Raw genomic sequence first — 27,600 nt, 5'->3', positions numbered from 1 at the left:
TCTGTTCCCTCTTATTTCTATTTTTAGCAAAAAAGTCCCAACTACTTAACTGCTAAATTGGTAACCTTCATCGACCATGGCATTGGCAGCTCCTCAATTTCAAGCCAGTTTCCGATTCAAACGTTTCTTCTCTCACCAAAGCTCATGGTAATAAGCATTTTCTTCATAGCTCGTTTAGTTACTGGGTTAACTATTAAGTATTTATATATACATATTTAATGAATTATCCAATACTGAAATAGAGTCTAAGCAAAAAGCTATTGGGTTCGTCCGAAATCGTACCTAATAATGTAGCTCCGTACGATATGTACATACTTAAAATCCTGAATCCGTCTCTGGCTCGTTATGGTTCTATGCTCGTTGAAAGGTGTTACTTATTGCTTTAACAGCTTGTTAATTATGCTGTGTCCGCAGAAGCGGAGCTACTGCCCAACAAACCGAACACCCTTATCAATCATTACGTATTATATATATATATATATATATATATATATATATATATATATATATATATATATATATATATGTTATATATTACTATATATTACTTTAAAATTCGAACACCCTTGACAAAATTTCTGGTTCCGCCACTGGCTCTATGTCATAGTGAATTTTTTTATGATGAAATGATTTGCCTATTTATCAATGGTTAGAGCAAGGGGCGTACCCAGCTTAGAAGTTATGGGTTCACGTGAACCCAATAGCTTTTGCCCAAAACCCTGCATATGTATTAAGAAATCTACTCTCTCTCTCTCTCTCTCTCTCTATATATATATATATATATATAAATATAAATATTTAATTGTGAACCTAGTTATTATTATTGTATTAAGTTGAAACCTTGCAGCAACCCATAAACTTCAAACCCCGAATCCATTTCTTCACTCACTTAGAGCCTAGATTTTTTAAACTTGATGACGGGAAGGTTCATAGATGAATGAAACTTTTGATGTTAGCGATAAAAAGCAAAAGATGACAAAGAAAGAAAAGAAGATTAGAATTGTCATGTGCTTAATCAACAACAACAACTACGGCTCAGTCCCAAATGGTCATCTGCATAATCCTACTTGTAATTCGTAACTTGTTTATGCAAACAGTTTCAAAGACACTGAGCAATGTAAGCTTGGTGCGCCAAAAAGCTCAGATGAAAGGATGCCATCACTAAATTTCAAAAAGTTGCTAAGAAGGTCAGTCCTGCAGTTTGTTGGATTGAGTCCCATCTTCATAAGTATTCCTCCTGTCTTATCTGCACCAATGCAGGAAATGAGAGAACCTGATGTTATCCGGTAATGTTGTTTTCATTTCTTTTGGTTGCTTACCTCCACAATTTAATTGTCTAGATAAACGCTGTCATCTTTTTAATGCTGTTGTTAATTTGGATTTGAAGCATTCAGGACCCTAAAGCTTGATAGTGGAGTGAGGATACAAGGTACAAACCTTTTTAAGGTTATACAATAAATATGTCCTACCTGTTTTCTGAATCAAGATTTTTTTGATTAGCTATACTTAGAGCTATAACAACCGTCACCACAGCTGTGCTCATTGCTATTTGACTAATTAATTGATAGTATAGCTCAACTTCCAGCTTAGCTTGGCTTGTATGAGACAACATCATCAATTCCTCAAATCCTAATTTGTGGGAAACAGTCAAACTAGAATTCCACAAGTAAACCAAATCTTTCAAAGTTACAAGCTGATTCTAACAAAAATGACTTAACATAGATAGACAGAGTTACGCCAAGACATGCCCACAGACAGAATATCTAACCAGCTGGACTCAATCCCAAAAATTTTGAGATATATATGGGCTTGTGTTTGGTTAATAATTACAGGATTACATATGTGCTCAAGAATTCGTCAACATTATAAGAGTCCAGACAAGTTTTACGAGCTTGATTTGGTTAATAATCGAAGTAAACAGTCTGCTGTGTGTTCCTTTATTGAAGAAACAAGTCAAGGTTGATGTTGCACGAGTCCAGTTGAGTTCTCTATTCTAATTGAATGGAACCTGATCGCTTGCTTCCAAGTTTCACGTTGCTGCAGTTTCATATGTTTAATGTTTTGAGCATGCTTACAATATACATGATAAGGAGTTGTAGATTTTAACCCAGCAAAGTATTTAAGAGGAAAAGCAGCTTATAGTTAAAAATGACTGTTTCAAGCCTTCATGTCGTTCTTGTCTCATTTCTGAGTATTTACATGTGTTGTTGGGTCTTCTAAAGATGTTGTTGAAGGGGAAGGACCCGAGGCACGTGAAGGAGATATTGTTGAAATTAATTATGTCTGCCGACGATCAAATGGATATTTTGTCCACAGGTACTGTTCTAAATAAAGATCAACTTAATAATGTAAGAAAATTCTGCAGCTGCTTGTTGAAAAAATAAAGAAAAAGGGTAGAGCATCAGTTTGTATTCTGCTTCTCCTGATACTTCTTCGTCAGTAAATTCATGCCATACTTTCTTCTGTTCTGTGGAATATACATTGAACTTTTTCATTTTGCTTCAATGTAGTACAGTGGACCAATTCAGCGGAGAGAGTGCCCCTGTCATACTTCCTCTGGATGATAAACAGGTCATGGTTTATGCTAGCTTTGGGCTTAAAATAGAAATTCTAAAGGTCAGACAGCAGCCTTCTGACTTCCATTAAGTGGCACGGCTGGAAGGTCTCGTCAAATTATATTGCATATCAACCTCATTTGTGCCTTTAAAATGGGAGATATATAGTGCTTGTGGTCCAATAGTGCCATGTAGATCATCAAACAGGTTAATAGGTAGATTCTTGACAAGTTTGTTAATGAGATAAAAAATGTATTGTTGTTCCTATCCATCTTCTTACATTTCTCTCTCAAAACATGCTAGAGAAGTCTTGGTACATACTTGGTCACACACACACGCACAAAAAAAAAAAATAGAGAGAGAAGAGAAGCTTAGCAATAAGCTAAAGTAGTAAAAAGAAGAATAACCGCCATGAGAAGCCGGTCTTGCGGAGCAACAACGTGTACTGTTTCAGTCTTGTCAGATGCAAAATTTTACCTGATTCCTGTTTGCCTTACAAGTCTCCATGAATCTCTGCAGATAATAGAAGGTCTGAAAGAAGTTTTGATTGGAATGAAGCCTGGAGGTTGTTCCTACTTTCTTCAAAAATATTGACTTTTTCATTTTGGAAAATATGTTCAACCTCAATTATTGATAGGATATCTTGAGGAAAATCTACCCTTTACGGAGTATACAGTTCTAGTTGTTTGACCTGTAAGGCCTGTACTACAGGAAAAAGAAGAGCATTGATACCGCCTTCTGTTGGATACATAAATGAAAACTTGCAACCAGTACCTGAAGAGGTATGTGTTTCCCGGTTATTATACATTTAACCTACTTTTGGTAGCGCTTATCGTCCATTTCTCTCCCAACTAACTGATTCTATGAGTAATTCGTTGGATGTAATTTTGGCTGGTTACTTATAAAGTGGATTTGCAAGGGATTCATATTCCTCTTTGCTCTTTTAGTCGATGTTATTGGTTCACCAGCAGATATTTGTTTTCTTGCAGTTTGGACCAAGGCGTAGCCTTATGTCTCACATGAAGGAGCCTCTAATTTTTGAAGTGCAGCTGTTGAAAGTTTTATGAGTACCATATTCGTTATTAGTGCATAAGTTTCCTATGTAAGTACTTTTACCAATTAACTTCCATTACTATGATCTCTTGAACAATGTATTGAATTCCTGAAAAAAAAAAAACTTTCCTTGCTGAACTGTTTGAGGATTTGGCTACCAGAATTTTTGCCAAGATATGCCGAGCTGTATCTGGGCTTCTACCTCCGCCCTTGCTTTTGAGGACACTGGGGAAAGGCAGTTAATTGGTCCCCAGTGATGGTTGTTGAGTGGTTGGAAATAGAACTATAGGAACAATCTAGGGAGCCGTTTGGACATGATTTGAAATCATCAGATAAAAATCATGTTTGGACATGTAATTTGGATTTCTTAAGTTGTATTTTTTCTTATAGACATAAAAACCCCACAAGTTGTGAAAACCATCAAAACTCTTCTAATTCTTATACAATTTTACCGAATGAGCAAGTCATAATTCATAACAAAATTAATACGCCACTAGAAGGTCTTTCTAGAAAAGTACAACATCAATTGATAAAATTTTAGTTCAATAAAATAAAAAATTGAACATGAGTTGTAATGTAACTACTCTTTAATATACTCCTCCAACATGGTTGGTAGGAGTAACTTTGTTATAAATATACTATCAACTCGTAGATCTTTTAATTTTTTATATAAATGGCTGGTAAACATGATTGGTAAATATATCTACCAACTTACGGATCTTTTTTACAAAATATAAACTTATCGGTCAACTTTTACATTTAGAAAATTTGAAATCTCAAATCATGCCTTTTTGGATGATTTGGGATTTTATCTCATGAGATGAAATCGCATGTCCAAACGCCTACTAAAAATCTCAGGTTTGAACCCAACTATAACACTCAGCGTGAGTCCATTTGCTCGTGAGCATATTTATTCGGTATTTTCTATTATAGGCCGTCCAACAATTTAGTGAAGGTGTGTGCAAACTGATCACAATGTCAGTGCATCCAAAAAAAAAGATGGTCACCACGCACCAACTTCTACGTTTCAATCCCAAATAAGTAGGCATTTGACCATCAATTTTCAAACTAAACCAGCGTTTGGACATGCGTTTTCAGTCATGGTTTGAAACCATGGTTTCAACTTTTTTAAATATAAAATTTAACCCATAAGTTTATATTTTATAAAAAAAAGACCCATAAGTTGGTAGATATTTTTAACAATTATCTCCATCAATCATTTACCGATCTCATTAACTTTCACCAAATTTTATTTATATCTACCAACTTTTTAATTTATACTAGCAATATATGCCCGTGCGATGCACGAGCCGAACATGTCTATTCACTTTAATTAGTCAGTCTTTAAGGTTTATATTTTGAAATAACTTTTAAAAACATTTTAATTGTTATTATATATACAAAATGTATTTTATGTACCATCACTTTAGTTGTAATTAAAAGTTTTTGAGATGGAAAGAGTCGGACTTTTTTATCATTATCATGACAATGAAAGTTGTTCATTGATGTAAAAAAAAATTAGTAAGAATATGAGCGAAAATTAATATTTTGATTCTAAATTTTTTCTTTTAAATTCTTTAATATTTTATATGAATACCGACATGTTGATATCTATTTCAATTAAGTAACTATTCAGATCCAAACATAAAAACCATTTTGTTGTATATATTGAATTAAAATATTTTTATTAAATTAATTAAAAAATATATTATAATTTTTTATATTAATTGTTACAAAGAAATCAAAATTAGAAAGATATATGTTATATCATTAATCACCAAATTTTAATTAAAATGAAAATATAAAGTAATACATTTTATAAATGTAAAAAAATAATAATCGAGAGAGCAAAAGGAGAATAAATAAGTAAAGTATTGATAATAAAGGAAAACGGGATAAATGTCACTCTCCTTTACTTTTACTTGTCGATGTTAATATATCAAGGAAAAAAAAAATCTTCTTCTTATTTTACCCTTCACATTAATTATTCATTTTCAAATCATTTTCTGAGGCTATTGAGACTATATATCAATAAATATGGATATTATGATAAAATATATACTTGATTTATTAATTTTCAGAGAACGTAAAAAGTCAAAAGTGAACAAGTTATGTGTAGGAGCATTAAAATAACTTTTGGTGCAAATTTGCATTGCTATTGTTCATCCTCTCTTTACGTTTAAAGTATTGACAAAGAAGGAAAATGGGGATAATAGAAATAGAAAAGAAGATAAATATAGAATAGAAAAATAGACATATATTTTTAGTAATGTAGCCAAGTAATATGGACGAAGGTAGTACTTCATTTTTATTAATTCTTAAAGAACGTAAAAAGTCAAGTATAGGAATGTGGCCAAGTAATATGAGAAGGAAGGAGTACTTCATTTATTAATTCTTAAATGACGTGAAAAGTAAAAAATGAACAAGTAAAAGTGCACGGAGGAAACAAATATGTGTCAGAGAGTTAAAATAGAAGTGCACACGTGTATACATGAGAAGAGAATAAATATTCGAATGGCATATATCCACGTGAGATGGCCAAGTAATATGGGACAGAAGGAATACTTCATTTATTAATTCTTAAATAACGTGAAAAGTCAAAAATGAACAAGTAAAAGTGCATGGAGGAAATAAATATGCGTCGGAGAGTTAAAATAGAGGTGCACACATGTATACATGAGAAGAGAGTAAATATTCAGTACTATGGCATATATCCACGTAAGATTTATTAATTGTCAAAGAATGTGAAAAGTCAAAAATGAACAAATTAAAGTGCACGGAGGAAATAAATTTGTGTAAGAGAATTAAAATTGAATTACATATGTCTATACATGAGAAGAGAATAAATATTTAGCTAGAACATGAAAATCAAAAGTGAACAAGTAAAAGTGTACGGAGAAAATAAATGTGTCGGAGAATTAAATTTAAAGTGCATACGTCTATACATGAGAAAGGATTTAAATATTAAGTACTATGACACATGTCTACGTTAATATGGATGAAGGGGGTACTTCATTTTTATTAATTCTTAAAGAACGTGAAAAGTCAAGTATAGTAATGTGGCCAAGTAATATGGGATAGAAGGAGTACTTCATTTATTAATTCTTAAATAACGTGAAAAGTCAAAATGAACAAGTAAAAGTGCACGGAGGAAATAAATATGTATCGGAGAATTAAAATAGAAGTGTACACGTGTATATATGAGAAGAGAATAAATATTCAGTACTATGACATACATCCACGTGGGATTTATTAATTCTCAAAGAATGTGAAAAGTCAAAAGTGAACAAATTAACGTGCATGGAGGAAATAAATTTGTGTAGGAGAATTAAAATTGAACTGCATATGTTTATACATGAGAAGAGAATAAATATTCAACTAGAACACGAAAAGTCAAAAGTGAACAAGTAAAAGTGCACGGAGGAAATAAATGTGTCGGAGAATTAAATTTAAAGTGCATACGTCTATACATGAGAAGGGAATAAATATTAAGTATTACGACACATGTCTACATGGGATATAAAAATAGTTGGATAAAGTGTACAAATTATATAGCTCATAGTACAAGAATTTAATGCGGGTACAATTCGTGAAGCAGTGGGTACAAGGAGGGACTGATGTGTTCGTCCCTCCATGACACTTATTATTTTTCAGTACTATGTCATATATCCACATGAGATTTATTAATTCTCAAAGAATGTGAAAAGTCAAAAGTGAACAAGTAAAAGTGCACGGAGGAAATAAATATGTGTCGGAGAATTAAAATTGAACTGCATATATCTATACATGAGAAGAGAATAAATATTTAGCAAGAACGTGAAAAGTCAAAAGTGAACAACTAAAAGTGCACGGAGAAAATAAATGTATCGGAGAATTAAATTTAAAGTGCATACGTCTATACATGAGAAGGGAATAAATATTAAGTACTATGAAGGGAATAAATATTAAGTACTATGACACATGTCTACATGGAATATAAAAATAGCTAGATAAAGTGTACAAATTATATAGCTCATAGTACAAGAATTTAATGCAGGTATTCGTGAAACAGTGGGTACAAGGAGGGACTGCTATGGTCGTCCCTTCATGGCACTTATTTTATATAGAAAGAACACGAAAAGTCAAAAGTGAACAAATAAAAGTGCACGGAGAAAATAAATGTGTCGAAAAATTAAATTTAAAGTGCATACGTCTATACATGAAAGAATAAATATTAAGTACTATGACACATGTTTACATGGGATATAAAAATAGTTGGATAAAGTGTACAAATTATATAGCTCATGGTACAAGAATTTAATGCAGGTACAATTCGTGAAATAATGGGTACAAGGAGGGACTGCTGTGTTTGTCTCTCCATGACACTTGTCAAAAGTGAACAAGTAAAAGTGTACGGAGAAAATAATTATGTGTCGGAGAATTAAAATAGAAGTGCACACGTGTATACATGAGAAGAAAATAAATATTTAGTACTATAGCATATATTCACGTGGGATTTATTAATTCTCAAAGAATGTGAAAAGTCGAAAGTGAATAAATTAAAGTGCACGGAGGAAATAAATTTTTGTAGGAAAATTAAAATTAATACATATGTCTATTTATGAAAAGAGAATAAATATTCAGCTAGAACCCGAAAAGTCAAAAGTGAATAAGTAAAAGTGTACGGAGGAAATAAATATGTCGGAGAATTAAATTTGAAGTGCATACGTCTATACATGAGAAGGGAATAAATATTAAGTACTATGACACATGTCTACGTGGGATATAAAAATAGCTGGATAAAGTGTATAAGTTATATAGCTTATGGTACAAGAATTTAATGCGGGTACAATTCGTGCAGCTTTTGGTACAAGCGGGGGGAGCCGTGTTCGTCCCCCCACGGCGCTTAGTACATATAGAAATATGTCTACCAATTTTATTTATTGAACTAAAATTTAATCAATTGATGTTATATTTTTAGAAAGGTCTTCTACTATTAATTTTGAGGTTGTTATGAATTAGCGTATCGATTTTGTTATAGCTATTTTGTTTTGATAAGATTATATAAGATTGAGAATGTTTTGATCGTTTTTACAACTTGTGGGGTTTTTATGTAATAGAAAATACTTTATAAAATATCTAAATTAATTGAGAATGTTTTGATCGTTTTTGAGCAAGACTAAGTTGAAAGTCATCTATATGAATTTTCATTGACCCTTTAATATAAATTCATATCAAGCCAAAATAGATGGTCACTACATGTTGTGCAGGCAACCAGTGGCTCCGCAAATTGAGCCGATAGGCTGGAAAAAAAAAATTGTATTGAATTTTTTAAAAACGATAAGTATTTTGGATCGATTATTTAAGTAACCATGACAAAATAAAAACAGATCAGAGGGTGTAATAAGAAGGCCTACAGCTTTACAAAAATAGCAAGTAGGTCCCACTTGTCTGACAAACTCCAACTAAAAGTGTTTTGGATTCTTTGCCATTTTTAAATTTCTGTTATTTATAAAGAGTAAAGGGAGTTTGAGGGTTTAATACTCTTCGTGTTTATAATAAGTGGTGTTTTTATCTTTTTATTTTATTTCAGAATAACTGGTGTTTTACAAAATAAAAAAGGCATTGATTTTTTGCTTTCAATGTTATCTTTATTTAAATAAATGAAGTTTTACATAATCATGAATCATTAGGAACTACTCCCTCCGTCTTAATTTAAGTGTCTTAGTTTGACCAGGCAAGAAGTTTAAGAAATAAAGAATGGACTTTTAAATCATGTGGTCCTAAATTAAAAATGTATACAATGTACTAAAATGTCCTTTAAATTTTGTGGTTATAAACTTGTCATGTAATATATTTGACTTGTCAATTTGCTAAATATAGAAAAGGTACTTCTTTTCTATATTGGGACAGACCAAAAAGGAAAGTAAGACACTTAAATTGAGACGGAGAAGATACTTCTTTTTCAAGGCATTTGACTAAAGGTAAAATAGAAACACTTCTTACTTTTCGACAAAAATTTTTTAAGGGTGTGCCGAAACAAACAAAATCACTTATTATGAAAGAGGAGGAGTATGTATAAGAACGTACGGAAGTATGTAATATTCCAAGTAAAATAAGTGAGTGTACAGTTTTAGACAAACGATGCATAGGATAGCCCCAAAAAAAAAGGGCCACAGTTTACACCACACAACAATCAATAAAATCCACTTTTTTTTTTTTTTTTTTTTTTCTGATTTTCCACAAACTCCAAAAGTGTTTTCGGAATGGCGTCTTTTAGGGGATTTTTAAAAATTTTTTTATTTATCTATTACCATTAGGCGAGGTGAATTTGTTCTTCTTTTTTTTGCATTATATTTTTTCTCAAAATATGCAATGTTAACTGAAAAAATCATGTTGGTTACATTATAAACGATTGTGATCATTCAAATACATTTTTCTTTAGCTGGAGTAGAAAAGGGATGACGTGATAGTTATTACTTATTAGGATGAGGACGAACAAAAAGAAACACTTATTTCGAAAGTAATAACTTTTTGGTAGAAAGCGTCTTTATCTTTTTTTAATAAGTGTACTTGACGTAAATTTAAATTAATTGAGTCAATAAATTGCTAATATTTTCTTTTACATAATCTTTCTGGAAAAACGATCTTTCTACCCCATAAAGATAGATGTAAAAGTCTCAGATATTCTAACTCTTCTATATCTTGAGATTTACGGTGGGTATGTTGTTGTTTGTGGTGAATAATTGCCGACATTAATTGTTTAAGATAAGGTGAAAATCAAATCAAGCATAAAATAATAAAAAAAGACTTTGATAAAAAGGGAAAGAAATGGGGTAGACTATTAGATTCACCAACTTCATTGGCCCAAAGTCGACATCAACAAGAAAGTGGACCCTACATCCGATTCGGTGATGACGTGTAATGACTCACCTCTTGTCATGACTAATTATACCATATGTCCATATTGCAAATGACAATTTGAGTAAATAAGAGATGTATTAACTATTAAGGGCAATCTAAAATTTTCCCATATGATTTTTAAGTTTTAATTAATTCTACAAAAGATATTTTTCACTTATTCATTAAATATATTCTTATTTTTTATGCACTAGTTATGATGAATTAGATCCTAAATATATTTAAAAATTAATTTTATTTTTAGTAAAAATTTAACCAGTCACGTCATTAAATAGATATCGGAAGTTATATTTCCGGCTAAAATGACTATTGAAGCTAACTAGTCAAAGTTGAGTGATTTTTTTTTTTATACATATTCTTCATCCTTATTTAAAATCATTTGACTAAAAAATGAATTCTCGATATAGTATAAGAACAATAATTGTCGATAGTAATTGTTTAAGATAAGGTAAAAATCAAATCAGCATAAAATAATAAAAAAAGATTTTAATAAAGTCGAATCACACATTGTAATCCCCTCTCCTACCCCCTATATAATAAAAAAAAAAAATTTAAAATTTTTTCTACTCCTACTTCAAAATTCCAAATAAAGTAAAACATATTGATTTCCATGACCAAACACCTACTAAATATAAATTAGTTGGACCAACAACTTCGAGACACAAGATAATCAAAACAAAAGAAGTTTCCTTTTTTTGTTAAACTTTTGTCTGTGCAACCACACGGTATATCTAGTATATCGTCACCAGTCACTGTAATTTTCATAAAAATATCAACACAATAAATAATATAGCAAAAAACACTCCTTCTCTGAAACTTTCCATTATAAATTCACAAAATTGTTTAAAGATTCGTATAAATTGATAATCCAAAATTGTAAAAGATCTTTTTTTTTTTGGCTCATAAAAGGTATATTTCAGAATCTTGTTCATACTTTTCAGGAGTGAGTAAATTTTTTAAGGGTGTGCCGAAACAAACAAAATCACTTATTATGAAACAGGAGGAGTATGTATAAGAACGTACGAAAGTATGTAATATTCCAAGTAAAATAAGTGAGTGTACAGTTTTAGATAAACGATGCATAGGATAGCCCCCAAAAAAAAAGGTTCACAGTTTACACCACACAACAATCAATAAAATCCACATTTTTTTTTCTGATTTTCCACCAGTGTTTGGTATCCGCAGGAGTCCGGCTATATTCGGATTGGTGCTGCATAGGGCTCATTCGGGGGAAACGATTTCTACCAAGAATTTTTTTTTTCCATACACAAAAAAATCTATTACCATTAAGTGAGGTGAATTTGTTCTTTTTTTTTTTTGCATTATATTTTTTCTCAAAATATGCAATGTTAACTGAAAAAATCACGTTGGTTACGTTATAAACGATTGTGATCATTCAAATACATTTTTCTTTAGCTGGAGTAGAAAAGGGATGACGTGATAGCTATTACTTATTAGGATCCGGACGAACAAAAAGAAACACTTATTTCGAAACGAATAACTTTTTCATAGAAAGCGTCTTTATCTTTTTTTAATAAATGTACTTGACGTAAATTCAAATTAATTGAATCAATAAATTGCTAATATTTTCTTTCCTTTCGAGCCGAGGGTCTTTCGGAAAACAGTCTTTCTACCCCATAAAGATAGATGTAAGGTCTGCGTATATTCTAACCTCTCTATATCCCCACTTATGAGATTACAGTGGGTATGTTGTTGTTTGTGGTGAATAATTGCCGACATTAATTGTTTAAGATAAGGTGAAAATCAAATCAAGCATAAAATAATAAAAAAAGACTTTGATAAAAAGGGAAAGAAATGGGGTAGACTAGTAGATTCACCAACTTCATTGGCCCAAAGTCGACATCAACAAGAAAGTGGACCCTACATCCGATTCGGTGATGACGTGTAATGACTCACCTCTTGTCATGACTAATTATACCATATGTCCATATGTGTGCAAATGACAATTTGAGTAAATAAGAGATGTATTAACTATTAAGGGCAATCTAAAATTTTCCCATATGATTTTTAAGTTTTAATTAATTCTACAAAAGATATTTTTCACTTATTCATTAAATATATTCTTATTTTTTATGCACTAGTTATGATGAATTAGATCCTAAATATATTTACAAAAAAATTAATTTTATTTTTAGTAAAAATTTATACCAAATCACGTCATTAAATAGATATCGGAAGTTATATTTCCTAAAAATGACTAAAATGACTATTGAAGCTAATTTTTTTTTTATACATATTCTTCATCCTTATTTAAAATCTCGGGTTCGAATTCTGAAAAATGAATTCTCGATATAGTATAAGAACAATAATTGTCGATAGTAATTGTTTAAGATAAGGTAAAAATCAAATCAGCATAAAATAATAAAAAAAGATTTTAATAAAGTCGAATCACACATTGTAATCCCCTCCCCTACCTCCTATGTAATAAAAAAAAATTTAAAAAAATCTTCTACTCCTACTTCAAAATTCCACATAAAGTAAAAAATATTGATTTCCAAATATTGATTTCCATGACCAAACACCTACTAAATATAAATTAGTTGGACCAACCATTTCTAGACACAAGATAATCAAAACAAAAGAAGTTTCCTTTTTTTTGTTAAACTTTTGTCTGGTGCAACCACACGGTATATCTAGTGTATATCGTCACCAGTCACTGTAATTTTCACAAAAATATCAACACAATAAATAATGTAGCAAAAAACACTCCTTCTCTGAAACTTTCTATTATAAATTCACAAAATTGTTTAAAGATTCGTATAAATTGATAATCCAAAATTGTAAAGATCATAAAAGGTATATTCCAGAATCTTGTTCATATATTTATATATAAAACTTTGCATTCACATTAGCAGTTTGTTTAATTTATTATGTTCAAATTTTTTATCTCATTTCTTGTTGCATATATGGATCTTGATTTAGTTTATTAGCTTTATCTGTTGGATTATATGTTAAAGATTTTGATTTGGGGTTTCTTTTTTCTTTTTTTGTGATAAATTAATAGTTTTTATTAGCAGGTAGAATCTTTATTGTTATTTATTAATTGTTCTGGTCCCCTACCTTTTCTATCCTTAGGGCCCTCACATGGGGTTGATTTAGTTGCAGCAAAGAAGCAATCTTTTTAACTATTTTTAGCTGCTGAGATAATTGAATTAATTTTTCAGCATTGTGGGTAATCATTTGTACTCAATTTGATGATGTTTGAACTAGGAATAGGATACAACGGAGTCGTGGGCACGGAGTTTAAGAAAGGAAAGAAACTTTTGAATCTTGTGGTCTTAAACTAAAGATATGTATAATGTACCAAAATGTGATTTAATCTTGTGATCTTAAACATGCCATGTGAGATACTGGAGTTAAAGAGTTGTCAAATCAGGAAAGAGGCATTCTTTTTGAAACAGACTAAAAAGGAAAGTAAGATAAACAAATTGAAAGGGAGGGAATAGTTACAAGGATTTAGATAGATTCTTTTATCAATTTACTAGGAATTTGTGAAACCTTGATTTGGTTGCAGCAAAGGAGCGATCTTTTCGTACTTTTTAGCTGCTGAGATGAACTGAATTAATTTTCAGCATTCAGGGTGATCATTTGGGACTGAGGTGTACTAGTTGTAGTTTGTCTAGGTGATCAATTGTACTCAATTGAGGATGTCTGAACTAGGATACGGCGGAGTCATGAATACTTAGTACTCCATCTGTCCCAATTTATGTGAAGGTGTTTGATTGGGCAATATAGAAAGGTGGCATTCTTTATGGGATTGACTAAAAATGTATGTGTGTCACATAAATTGGACAGAGGGAGCAGTTAGGATTTGGAGGGATTCTTTTATCAATTTGCTAGGACATGTACAAATTAAGGTGCTGCTAAATTGTTTTATTGGACGATAAAGAGCTAACGTGATGATTCTGATTAATATGGCACGTTGAGAGGCTGTTGAGAACTGAAGTATTGCATTCAAGATTCAGATTGGTTACATATCAGTTTGCTGGAAATTCCAGACTTGAGTTGTTATCCTGTTTGGATCAGATTGTGTTGTGATTAATGAATCAAACGTGATGATTAGCATTCTGAAAGATTAAAACTTTGTATTTGCGAAATTTGTGAGAAAAGAAAAAGAGAGGCCGAGAGGCGCCTCCTTTATTAGTTGAGTATCATTGGGACTTTAAGAACCAAACTAGAGTCATGAAGCATCAATTACGAAATTGCTTCTCAATGGTCTGTTTTGAGTTATTTTGAATCCGATGTTAAGTTATACTTTGGGAAAGATCCAATGTAGTTTTATACATATACTTGACATTGCCAGGAGTCAAAATCGAAGCAAGTCTTTCTGCAAAAAATAAAAAATAAAAAAGAGGAGGGTGCAAAGGTGACAGTTTTCTGAATATAATCGGTATGTTCAAGTTGATGTTAATAGATGAGCTAAACTGCTTTTGGGTATGGCTAGATTGTGTTTGCTTTATCTGGACATATACTTTTGACTTATGACTTTTCTGCAGTGATCGACTCCTAAATTTGGTCAATTTTCACAAACCAAATGTTCTTGGATACAACAACAACAACGTACCCAGTGTAATCCCACAAGTGGGGTCTGGGGAGGGTAAGATGTACGCAGAATTACCTCTACCTTTATGGGATAGAGAGGCTGTTTCCGATAGACCCTCGGCTCAGAAGAAAAAGAGTAGTCTAATGGAGCAAGCTAGACCACCAAGCCAAGTTGACATTTTTGCTTGTGAATGCTCATTTTCTTAAGGAATCATGAACTGTTTTTTAAGACCGGTAAGTATGTATTTTATTCATCCAAAGTGCATGAATAAATACAAGCAAAAACTCAGTAGCCCTTTATAAATTTGGGAACCAAGAAATATAAAGAAGGTGTCAGTATCACAGACACTTAGCATCCTACACCAAAGTGCCAAAAAGTATAAACATATGTATCTAAGTTAAGTAACCATGAATGATGAACCTTACTGTTTTGACCTTTCAAAGGGAAAAAAGTAAAGGAGTTATCTTGGACAAGATCTCATAGAAGGCCAACATGTCTGTTATTTTGCTTAGCAGCTAGTCAATTTTTGCGGAACTTGGCATCATAAAACGAGTCAGCGATTTCTTATCCTTGTCTTCAATTTTGGTTTAAAAGAATGCGGCTTATCAGTTATGCAGAGATATGCTTAATTACATCTCCTAGTGTAGATTGACACAAACGTGAGCCAATCCACAGTGGTGATCAATGCATATGGCAACTTTTTCTCTTTCTCTAAATCATATAAGCATATATTCTATGTGTATCACACAAGCAACAAGTGTTAGTGATATACAATCTTGCCCAGCTATGTTATTGCGTTTTGAACTTGAAAGGGAAGTGAAAATTCTATATTTACCATCTGGATGACTATTTTATGTTGTACACTTTTATTCCATCACCTGATTGTTACGTAAAATGCAGAGCCTACAATTAGTCAATGGGTTCAAAAGCAGTTGAAGATTTGATTCAGGCTTCATCAGGAGCTCATTATTCTGGATTCCATTTAGAAGAGCCACGTGCTTCAGAGATTGAGCAACCAACAACTTCTATAGATGAAAGTATTAAGCAACCCTTTGTTATAGGTATGTCGAGGCAGTAATATATCTCTTGCTGTTGTTTGAGCTCTTTCTCAACTAATGGTAGCTTCGAAGCTATCATGCTTTGATTAATCATAGAAGGAGATAAACATAGATGAATACTTAGGAGATAAACATGGATGAATACTTTCCTTTATTTACAATAATCACTCAATTGTTCCGCACTCCCCTATGCAGCTACTCAATCTTTTTATCACAATTAAATGCAGAACGATTAATTTCTGTCATCATTCAAATTATTTTGTATGGATGTTAATGGCACTAGCATCTTTAAAACTTAGTAAATCTATACATGCATATGCATGATGACATTTCATAAGAAAGCAGTGTTATCAAAAGCGAAAAGCGCAAAAAAGCTCTAAGGTCAGCCTGGGGCTTTAAGCGCAAAGCGCAAATAAAGCGTGGGCTTTAATGAAAAAAGGCGCAATGGTGCAAAAGTACAAATATGTATATGTTTAGTCAAAGCCTACTAATAATAAGCATGAATAACAAATATATGGACAAATAAATTGTAAGAAATTACGATAAAGTGAAATATCAATTATCTAGAGTCACGTTTTCAAGAGGGGCTCATTGGCAAGGAAAAGCATGTCTTAGAGCCTTGATGATGACACTGAAGCCAGTGTTATTAAAAGCGAAAAGCGCAAAAAAGCTCTAAGGTCAGCTGGGGCTTTAAGCGCAAATAAAGCGTGGGCTTTAATGAAAAAAGGTGCAATGGTGAAAAAATACAAATATATATATGTTTAGTCCAAGACTACTAACAATAAGCATGAACAACAAATATATGGACAAAAAAATTGAAAAAACATTATGATAGAGTGAAATGTCAATTATCTAGTGTCACCTCTTCAAGAGAGGCTCATTGTCAAGGAAAAGTATGTCTTAGAGCCTTGTTGATGACACTGAAGCGCAAATAAAGCGAGGCGAAGCGCAAATAAAGCGAGGCGAAGCGCTCAACATGTTTTGAGCCTCGCTTCAGGGCTTAAGCGTGCTTTAAGCGCACCTTTGACAACACTGTAAGAAAGTTATGATGTTGAATTTGGCAATGGACAAGACATCATTTTGCTTGCAACTTGCATAAAAATTATTTAACTAGCTCTTTGACACAGAAGTCCAGACCAAATTTTATTTGACTAAAGCCTGGATTCATTTTTATGCTTGATCCTGTTTTTATCTGACGCGACAGAAAGAATGTATAATCCGTCTTAAAGGAGTTGCTCAAGCATTTACTGGAAACATATGCGGCGAGCTTTTCATCTCTGAAGTTTTTGTATGATGTTTGGTCCTACAATTAGTACAAATTACGGAAGGAGGACTTTACAGGTTCTCTATGGCGCGTGCACATGTTATTGTTGGTCAATAGAGCATTTTTATGCTTTGGTCCGAGGAAATCTCTTGGGATTATGGCCAAGATGGGAATGAATCATCGGGATTTTAATCATTGAGCTGATTGAATTTTCATTCTATTCTAGGCTAAAAATGTTAATTGTGTTTGCGACTATCATGATTGTTATCTGTTTGAATTATTCCAGCTCTCTTAGTGTTCTCTTATCCGTGTTCATATGAACTGTTTTCCCTGCAGGAGTTGCTGGAGGTGCTGCATCAGGCAAGAAGACAGTTTGTGATTTGATTATTGATCAACTTCGTGATCAGCGTGTTGTCCTAGTTAACCAGGTGGGTTTTCTTCAGAGTAGAAAATGAAGCTTTTGTTTTTATTTATGATATATGAGTCTAAATATAACACCTTTCATCACTCTTAATTTGACTGACAGCATAAGCTTTTCCTATGCGGTTCTTTTTCTAAAAAATATTCTACCAAAAAATCCGTCTGGACCCAACCTTGAGGACCAACTACAGCCCTCGAAACTCGGGGATGATGGGCCCAGCCCTCTACCTTTCTCCAGTTAAATACTAGGCTGAGTTCGCTTGGCGTAGGGCTTGGACCCGTGCCCTTAGCCACAAAATCCCTCAACCTTGTGAGCTAAGCCCTTGAGGCAGATATAGTTGATAAACATTCACTCTTTGCTTATTACAGCCACTTCATCTTTCTTCTTGATGAGGTATACGCTAGCCATGGTCCTATTCCATATTTTCCTTTCTTTTTTTTTTTGGTGGGGGGGGGGTGGTGGTGGTGGTGATGGGATGGGGTATGTTTAACTGTCTAGTTTTATAAAAAATGTAAATTAATCAAGCTAAATTATATAATCTAATTATTCATAAGCTCGCTATCCAATTCTTTTTGCTAATGCTTTGGTGTTTATGGCTATTCATGTACTAGTTCTATCACTTCCCTGTCTTTTATGACAATAGAGTACATTTTGAGGAAATTTAACTTGCATTGTAATTACATTCGATCTGAAATTTCCTAGTTGTCTTCTAAGTTTTGCGGACAAAAAGAGTTTCAAGATATCAGTTTTTGATGACTCATGGATCTTAGCTTTTACCTGCGAAGTTCAATAAGAATAGTTCTTCTATCGAGCACTGATAAGGCTTCATCTGAGATGTTTCATTGCTGAATTTGTGATCAGAAAAACCATAGAGTTTAGAATATTGTCTGTGTTCCACTACATTTCAGTGTTCTTTTTCAGATGGGAATAAAGATGTTTTTTTTCAGATGGGGCTACATTTCAGTTTCTTTTGCATTATATTTGTGTTGAGTTTGGAAAAAATTGATGTATAGCCTACCAAAACTCAAAGACTTTTTTGTCTGGCTTGTGTTTCGATTGGCAGGATTCATTTTATCACAATTTGACACCAGAAGAACTCACAAAAGTTCATGAGTACAACTTTGACCATCCTGGTTAGTCTAGTTTTTTTTTTTTTTTTTCCGGAAAATGGTAATTGGTATTCTTCGGCAGTATGGAGATGCTGGGGACCTTTAAAAGAAAAACAAAGAGAGAAATACTTACAAAGATCCTAATAATTCTGCCAACTGTTCTATTTCCTCTATATCTTTTTCTTTACACCAAAAATAAAAAGATACAATAAAATTCCACTTAACCTTCTGAATGGAATTGGACCTATCTTCAAAATTTCTACTATTCCTTTCTTTCCACACTGTCCACCACATGCAGTGTGGGATTATCCTCCCCATGCCTTCTGACTCTTACTTCCCCCTCTTCTAATCCAACAACTTAGCAGATCTGCATTATGTTCAGGCATGGTCCATTTTGTTTCTGTGAGACTAAGAAAGATGGCCCAAATCTGTGTTGTGAAGCTGCAATGCAAAAATAAATGGTTGTTCGTCTCTTCTGTTTTCCCACATAATGAACACCAAGATACTACAGTCATTCTTTTTTTCTTCAAAACTTCATGTGTCAAGCAAGCCCTCCTAGCAACCAACCATGTAAAGCATTTTACTTTGGTTGGTGCTAAGTTTCTCCAAACCTTTCTCTAAGTTTCTCCAAACCTTTCTCCACAAGCTTTTGCGTCTGTTGTTTTGCTGGTTGCTTTCCATTTTGTAAGCCCTGCTAACAGTGAAAGCCCCATCTTCACTATGTTTCCATTTCAATGAGTCAGGTGCACTGTTGGTGCCAGGAAACATCCCTATTTCTTCTAGCAATTTGGCCACTCTCTCCACTTCCCAATCATTTAGTAGCCTCCTAAAAGATAAATCCCAATCCTGTGGGGTCCAACAATCACTGACATTAGCCTCTGGATTGTTGCAAAGAATGAACATATCTGGAAAGGAATCTCTCAGAGGGGTTTGATTATTCCAAGCACCTCCCCAGAATTTTGTTCTCCTACCATCTCCCACTTTTATACATAAATTGCCTTCAAGCTTTGGCCATAAGTTTCTGATAGTTCTCCAGACCCCAACCCCATAAGTACCAATGCTGACATTACTACACCAAGGATTGTATGTACCATATTTGCATTTGATAACATCCTTCCATAGAGCTCGCCCCTCTTCATTATATCTCTAAAGCCATTTCATCAATAAACTATTATTCTGCTTTCTCAAATCTCTGATGCCCAAGCCTCCACTGTCTCTGCTTTTCAAAGTAATCTCCCATTTAACCAAATTATAACCTTTAATCTCTTTGCAACCATGCCAAAGAAAATCCCTCCTTAATTTGTCCAGTTTCTTCAAAACTTCAGAAGTTATTGGAAATAGTGACATTACATAAGTAGGAAGGGAATCTAACACTGAATTTATAAAGATATGTCTACCCCCTAAAGACAAGTACTGAGCCTTCCATCTTGCCAATCTCCTTTCTGTCTTCTCCACAATGCTATCCCATATCTCTGTATCCTTGTGTTTATTACCTAATGGCATGCCCAAACAGACTGTAGGCATATTATCCACTTTACATCCCAGAATATCTGCCAAACTCTGAATATTAGCCACCTCCTTAATTGGGAACAAATTGCTTTTCCGCCAATTCACTTTCAAACCTGAAGAAGCTTCAAAGAACAGTAAGATTAATTTGATGAATCTTATTTGTTCCTCTTGAGGTTCACAAAAAATATGCTTATGCAAATGACAAATTTCTTTGACTTGATCAGTGTTTCCCCCCATCTGAAAGCCTTTAATCCATCTGTTTTGGATTGCTATCCTCATCAAGCTATCAAAACCTTCCATTGCCAAGATAAACAGGAAGGGGGAGAGGGGGTCACCCTGTCTAAGTCCCCTTTCTGAGGGAAAGAAGCCCACTGGTTCACCATTCACTAAAATAGAAAACCTAACAGTGCTGATGCAAAATTTAATCCACCCGAGCCATCTTTCTCCAAAACCCATTTGTTTTAAAGTATTCAGTAAGAACTTCCAGTTCACATGATCATATGCCTTTTCAATGTCCATCTTGCACATTATACCTGGTTCAGCACCTTTCAGTCTTGAATCCACACATTCACTTGCAATGAGTTATAAATGCCATTTGATGCTTGTTGACCAGCTTATCCACCAACTTTTTCAACCTTTCAGCAAGTATTTTTGCTATCACCTTATATATGCCTGTGATTAGACTTAGTGGTCTGAAGTCTTTCAACTCAGAAGCACCTGCTTTCTTGGGGATGAGAGCCACAAAAGTTGCATTGAAGCTTTTCTCAGTTCTTTGGTTAGCATAGAACTCCTGGACAACACACTTTATATCTTCTTTCAATAATTCCCAGAAAGAGAGGTAGAAAGACATAGGAAATCCATCAGGCCTGGGTGCCTTCTCCATAGCACAAAGTTTAATGCATTCCAGAATCTCCTCCTGCTCAATTTGTTTTTGTAACTCTTCCTGCTCCTCTTCATTAATACAAGTAACCCCTTCTAGTTGTAGTTCTGGCCTCCACAATTCTGTCTCCTTGTATAAGTTTTGGTAGAAACTTTGAATTGCTCCCTTGATAGCATTAGGTTCAGTGATATTGCACCCTTCCACATTCAGCATGTCTATGGAGTTAAACCTCTTATGTGATGTTGCTATCCTGTGGAAATATTTAGTATTTTTATCCCCCTGCTTCAGCCACTGTATTCTGGATCTTTGTCTCCACCCTATCTCTTCATTTCTGGCCACTTCCTCATAGTTCATAGCAAGATTAGTCTTTTGCAATAGTTCATCATCTGTCAATCTTCTTTGTTCCTGGATGGTTTCCCATTTGGCCAGTTGATCAAGAATCTCTTCCTTTTGTTGTTTCCAGTTGCTCCTATTGTTCTTGCTCCATTCCTTCAATTTCCCTTTTAAAAGTTTCAACTGGTTAGTCTAGTTTTTCGTTATCTGAGTTGGATAAACAGGTAAAATTGTTTATTTCTTAGTTTGTTAGAGAAATAAAGAAACCATTTTCTATGCCAAAGCATCGGCAAACATCCATTTTATCATTCTGGCAGTTGCCTCTATACAATTTGTAATTGGTCGCATGAACTGCAAAGATCTGTGACTTGAAACACATGCTATTGTGGTTCAGCCATTGAGGCCTTAAAGTCTTTAATCTTACTAGAGGTTCCTCAAAAACTATCAGTAATAGCTTCCACAGAAGTGTCAATTCAGTGAAACCACTTAATAAGGATTTGACCAATTAGTACTAGTTTTCACATAAGTGTTAACTCCTTGAAATCACTTAATGAAGATTTGTAATTGGTTTCAGAAATGGTAAAATCAGTATGTTCTAGAATAATGTCCTGGCTAAGTTTTGTGCTTCTTTCTAATTATTGTGTTTTATTCAGATGCATTTGACACCGAGCAATTGTTGCGTGTGATGGAGAAATTGAAGCATGGACAAGCTGTAGATATTCCAAAATATGATTTTAAGAGTTATAAAAATGACGTATTCCCCCTCAGAAGGGTAATTTCTTTGTAGCATGGTTTCTCCTCTCTTTTTATTTCATTTACATAGATATCATCCTAGTTTCTTTTAAGAATACGTGAATTTATGTCATCCATCGGTTTCGGTCAAACTGTGAACTCTTTTCCTGCCTTGTCTGTTTGAACAATTTTGTATCCACGATCCCAAACCTGCCTTTATTTAAAACAAGGAAGAAAAGGAGAAAGATAACACTCCAATGACATGGAACACATACACTCTTCCTGGTAGATGGTTTAAATAGAAGAGGGGAAACGCTATTGCCTGCTGCTAATTATCTAATAAGTGTCATTAACCACTTTGACTCAAAATATGGTAGGTCAATCCTTCGGATGTTATAATTTTGGAAGGCATTCTCATTTTTCATGATCCTCGTCTCCGAGATCTGATGAGTATGAAGATTTTTGTAGATACAGGTTCTTTTCTCTCCTTTCTTTGATATATATTTATCTTTCTTGTATTAAATTACTGCTTGTCTCCCTGGTGACCTGAGTTCTTCCTTTCATTGACTTCTATACACGATATCCAAAAATGGGGCGCCATATTCTTTATCTCATCCACATGCATCTTGTTCTTTTCACTTGTTTCACCTAAAAGTGATAAAAACAAATTGATTTTTTTTATTCCAGTCCTTATTTGTCTAGACCACATTTGATTTCTCAAGAAGAAAATATATATTGAAGCGAGATTATTGGAGTTATTTTACTTATTTTTTCACAGCATTTCTTTTTACAATTTTTGTCAGCTCTTCGTATTGTTCGGTTGGCCGATTTAGTCTTGATCACGAGGATATAGCTTCTGCTTGTTGTTCCAATCCATGTCTACGGACGTCGATGGTGAATCTTCTACTTTTGTGGTTTCACAATTTAAAATTTTCAGTGCAGATGCTGATGTACGTCTTGCAAGGAGAATAAGACGTGATACTGTTGAAAAGAATAGAGATATTGCTACAGTACTAGATCAGGTTAGGACCTTTATAGTTTTTTGAAAGAACTTGTGAGCTAACTTTGCCGTTTCATATTGTACTTTTTGCTGTTATTGGCAGAAATTTTGTCAGGGTATCAGATTTTTCTTTTGTGTGACCCAACATCCAAGAAAATGCAAATTTTTGCTATTATAAAGATCAACAGATGGATGAATAATTTTCTTTGTCCTGCTTCTTTTTGTAATTTGTTTGCTTTTCAAGAATAACATAATGTAATGTTCGTGCAGTACTCCAAGTTTGTCAAACCGGCTTTTGATGACTTCATTCTTCCAACAAAGAAGTATGCTGACATTATCATTCCCCGGGGTGGAGACAATCATGTTGCAATCGATTTGATTGTTCAACATATCAGGACGAAACTTGGTCAACATGATCTTTGTAAAATATACCCTAACTTATATGTTATTCAATCTACTTTCCAGGTTCCATTTCCATCTTGCTGATTATCTGTGCCTCTTCATCTCGAAGTCATTTTTCCTGTTCTTCAAGATCAAGCATTTATTTTCTTCTAAAGATTGTTATTTGTTTCATTTAGATACGTGGCATGCATACAATTATCCGTGATGCGCAGACGGAGAAACATGATTTTGTGTTTTACGCTGATCGATTGATTCGGTTGGTAAGTCTTTCTTTCGTACATGGTAATCAAGTTAAGTTTTTGACACGAAAAAGCCAAATCTTTGGTTTCCCTTATCTATGAGAGTTCTTCCTCACCTGTACCAGGTTGTTGAACATGGACTAGGCCATCTGCCATTTACGGAAAAACAGGTGATCACTCCAACTGGTAAGCGCTATCCCCGTGATGCAATACTCATGCCTTGTACTTGGAAATCTTTTGATTTCTTCTATTGCTGTAGCCTATTTGATAGTGTCTGCCTATACTAGGTGTAGAAATCGGGCTAAATGCTTTTTTTCTTACAGAAGATTATTGTCTCAATTCATTTACTGAATCAGTTTTATTTGCCTTTTCAAGTCTTTAATGGCAGCAGTGGTGGAGCAATGAAATTTGATTTTAGATGTCATTTTTGTCAGTGTATTTCAATCAATCTATTTGTGGTTTCCATAGTTTGTAAGCTGACATGTTTTCCTTGGTCCTTAACAAGTAAAATTGATTTCCTCTGAAAGACTACTGATCGTAGCAGCTTAGCAAACACGTTTCTTTGATGCTCTGTTAGTAGTGTCAACACCATGGTAATTTGTTAAGTTCCAATAGTCTATTCTGATAAATTTTCAGCATTTGGACTAATGCCTATGAATTTTACACTAATTTTAACTTTAATCCATATTACTTGTGGTGGCTTGGGTTTCATGAATTTACATTGGTAAAAACTAATCTCTTTTTAGTTTGGATGTATTGCCTGTTGTTTTTTATGTCAGCTAAATGATTGGATTTTGTGGTGAAACAAGACCTTCATGGACTATAGCCAATATTGTCATTTTGATTCATGATTTTTCTACTCATGTTTATTCTTAGACTTGGCTCTTCTTCATATCCCAAGTTAGCTGTTTACGAGCATGAAAAATTATACTTAAATAAACGCACCTCTGTTTGGATGCAGGATCTGTATACAGCGGTGTAGATTTTTGCAAGAGGTTATGTGGTGTCTCTGTAATTAGAAGGTAATTATTGTTTGTCTCCCTTGATTTTTCTTCAATATATGAGGTAAATATGTGGTGGCTGCGGAGCATAGGAAGGACTTTCTATTTTTCCAACAGTCTACATTTCCTTAGGCCGATGCATGTGATTTCTGTGCCATATTTAGATGCATTCTATGTTTACATGTAATTCCTGCAATTCTTCTTTTACATGAATTTCATGTTTTTTAGGTAGATTTGGGTTGAAGTCTTGGTCAATCGTTAATGGAAAGCTTAGAAGAGCGAATTGTAGTGATCGCTAAATATCAGTTAAAGATATGGCCCTAACCAGTGGCGGAGCCAGGATTTTCAGTAAGGGTGTTCAAAAATATGAAGAAGTAAACACACTAAGAAGTCATGGGGCTTCAACATCTACTTTATATACACAAAAAATAAATTTAGCCTTGAATATACAGTGTAATTTTCCGCCGAAGGGACGAACCCCCTTGGTTACACTTGGCTCCGCCCCTGGCCCTAACCTTTTCCTTGGCCTAATTTAAGAGTGGTAACTTGAGCAATTAAAATGGTAAAGAGCTGTTCGCATGAAGCCTCATCGTAATACGAAATGAGAGATTCTATCTTCTTAGAAGCTTGATAGTTTGACATTGAATGTGGAAAGCTTTATTTTCGAAATTCTCAAGATAAATACATGTTGCACTGAGGGGATCAAGATTTATAGTGCTTTTAGAGTATATGCCAGCTAAAAAGATTTGTATCAATGGGGGTTCCTTTTTCTTCTAGTGTGGGAAATTAGATATGCAAAATATTTAAAAGTTTTGCAATCTAGTCGATATTTAAATTTGACGTGTTAATCTCGAAAACTAAAATAAAATCATGTATTGTTAATCAGTCAAATTATAATTTCAAGTAATTGGTGGCAGTTGTAAATCATTCCCACTCAGCTGGTTTAATGTAGTTGAATGTATATGTGGTTTACCTAATCATATCTTCCTTTTATGTGTTGAAACATTTTACTTTAATACCTTATAAGTGACCGTGCTTGCTTCTTTTCTGCCTTCGAAAGTAGATTTCGTGATTGCTACGTTCTCTGTACTTAGCCATAAGAATTTCTAATTTTGCGCAGTGGAGAGAGCATGGAGAATGCCTTGCGTGCATGTTGTAAAGGTATCAAGATAGGCAAGATTCTTATCCACAGAGAGGGCGACAATGGTCAGCAGGTTATCGATCTGCTTTGTCCTCCCGAATCATTACATTGAGATTTCTGTCCATTTAAAAAAAAAAAAATTGCTAATGCTCATTTTCATTAATTGCATGAGCGGTGCAGCTGATCTATGAAAAACTACCAGAAGATATTGCACAAAGGCATGTCCTTTTGTTGGATCCTATCCTTGGCACGGGTTAGTCTATTTTTCAAGAACGCCCTCGACATCACCTAACCATGACTTCATGCACACAAAATGTGGATGCACTACATCATCGAGAACATTAAATATCTCTTGACAAACGATTGCATAACCAAGCTTATTATGTGACAATCTGCAGGGAATTCAGCAGTTCAAGCTATTTCTTTACTGTTAAAGAAGGGAGTCCCAGAGTCCAACATTTTATTCCTCAATCTTATTTCGGTAAGTGTACTGGTTCATCCATATAAGATTCACTTTGATGGTTACCGTATAAATATGTGGATATCGTGACATAATTCTGGAGTCACAACTTGTGTTGTTTTTTAAACTAGGCACCCCAAGGAGTACATGTTGTCTGTACGCATTTTCCAAGAATAAAGATTGTGACATCTGAGATAGAAAGTGGTTTGAACGAAGAATTTCGTGTTATCCCTGGAATGGGGGAGTTTGGTGACAGGTATTTCGGTACAGATGATGTCTAAACATAGACTGGTTACCCTTCTCTAGCTCTCAGTCGTGTGAGAGATGTACCTTCTAATATCAACCCAATCAATATTCTGAGGACCATCAAGAAGAAAAGGAGCAAAGATTAACCAACAATGCGTTGAGCTTTGGATATTTTAGAATTGTATTTGACTATAGTTGCTTCAGTAATGCAATTTTCAAACTATTTTTACATTTGAGTCGGACTAGTTTTTTTCTTATGAGTCACAAGAGCAAGAGCGACGATCAAATCGGTTCCATTAGCAGGGAATGGGCTAAGACTTACGAGTCGAAGACCAAGCTAGAGTCACAATAGAAGAAAAAGGAACAAATAAAAGAATGAATAAATATTACAATGTGTATGTAATTATAGCTAGTTCTTTACTTATGAATGATAAGATGCACCATGTCAATGACATAATACAACTATAATTTTTGTATCTTCAGCCTTAAAACCTCTCTCTTTTGGTTTTCCATCCTCTACGAGAATTTAGAAGTTGATCTTAGGGTAAAACTGAGTTGCATAACTTTGAACTTCAATATTGGTTTAGATTACACCACTTCCACACTTACTCACAATTCAGATACATAAATTGAGACCAGCTCTTTAACAGTAGAAAGCTATGAAAAATCTATTCATCAGAAATGAAAAGGAGAAAGAAAAAGAGAAACAAGGAAGATCATTGGGGCAAAAAAA

At 33.8% G+C, this 27,600-nt stretch overlaps 2 protein-coding genes across 5 annotated transcripts; both read left to right on the top strand.

The window, feature by feature from the left end:
* LOC132053159 (peptidyl-prolyl cis-trans isomerase FKBP16-1, chloroplastic) lies at nt 1-3,655 on the top strand. Of its 2 annotated transcripts, none has more exons than XM_059445046.1 (8): nt 1-147; nt 1,098-1,286; nt 1,395-1,429; nt 2,223-2,316; nt 2,511-2,571; nt 3,075-3,120; nt 3,267-3,337; nt 3,545-3,655. In XM_059445046.1, exons 1-8 carry the CDS (start codon nt 77-79, stop codon nt 3,620-3,622), a joined length of 645 nt encoding a protein of 214 aa, XP_059301029.1. In that variant the 5' UTR covers nt 1-76; the 3' UTR covers nt 3,623-3,655. The 2 variants fall into 2 exon arrangements, with proteins under 2 accessions (XP_059301029.1, XP_059301028.1); XM_059445045.1 differs by having other exon boundaries at nt 2,511-2,616.
* On the top strand, nt 3,546-27,343 carry LOC132053157 (uridine kinase-like protein 3). Of its 3 annotated transcripts, none has more exons than XM_059445041.1 (15): nt 3,546-3,657; nt 15,973-16,133; nt 17,731-17,822; nt 18,879-18,948; nt 22,300-22,418; nt 22,756-22,852; nt 23,321-23,400; nt 23,649-23,843; nt 23,957-24,040; nt 24,145-24,205; nt 24,981-25,041; nt 26,141-26,234; nt 26,342-26,414; nt 26,560-26,642; nt 26,753-27,343. In XM_059445041.1, exons 2-15 carry the CDS (start codon nt 15,989-15,991, stop codon nt 26,900-26,902), a joined length of 1,404 nt encoding a protein of 467 aa, XP_059301024.1. In that variant the 5' UTR covers nt 3,546-3,657; nt 15,973-15,988; the 3' UTR covers nt 26,903-27,343. The 3 variants fall into 3 exon arrangements, with proteins under 3 accessions (XP_059301024.1, XP_059301023.1, XP_059301022.1); XM_059445040.1 differs by lacking the exon at nt 3,546-3,657 and adding an exon at nt 11,263-11,417 and having other exon boundaries at nt 15,975-16,133; XM_059445039.1 differs by lacking the exon at nt 3,546-3,657 and adding an exon at nt 13,417-15,305.
* The last annotated feature ends 257 nt before the right edge of the window (nt 27,344-27,600 follow it).

Source organism: Lycium ferocissimum, chromosome 4 (genome assembly GCF_029784015.1).
Source record: "Lycium ferocissimum isolate CSIRO_LF1 chromosome 4, AGI_CSIRO_Lferr_CH_V1, whole genome shotgun sequence".
Taxonomy (NCBI): domain Eukaryota; kingdom Viridiplantae; phylum Streptophyta; class Magnoliopsida; order Solanales; family Solanaceae; genus Lycium; species Lycium ferocissimum.
This window is presented reverse-complemented; position numbering and strand designations above follow the sequence as displayed.

Bases quoted from the DNA above. Each gene is read 5' to 3' on its own strand.
- LOC132053157 (XM_059445041.1), top strand. From the start codon at position 15,989: ATGGGTTCAAAAGCAGTTGAAGATTTGATTCAGGCTTCATCAGGAGCT. The intron at 18,949-22,299 runs GTTAGTCTAGTT...TGTTTTATTCAG, and splicing joins GTACAACTTTGACCATCCTG to ATGCATTTGACACCGAGCAA. The intron at 23,844-23,956 runs GTTCCATTTCCA...TGTTTCATTTAG, and splicing joins TTATTCAATCTACTTTCCAG to ATACGTGGCATGCATACAAT.
- LOC132053159 (XM_059445045.1), top strand. From the start codon at position 77: ATGGCATTGGCAGCTCCTCAATTTCAAGCCAGTTTCCGATTCAAACGT. The intron at 1,430-2,222 runs GTACAAACCTTT...GGTCTTCTAAAG, and splicing joins TAGTGGAGTGAGGATACAAG to ATGTTGTTGAAGGGGAAGGA. The intron at 2,617-3,074 runs GTCAGACAGCAG...GAATCTCTGCAG, and splicing joins TTAAAATAGAAATTCTAAAG to ATAATAGAAGGTCTGAAAGA.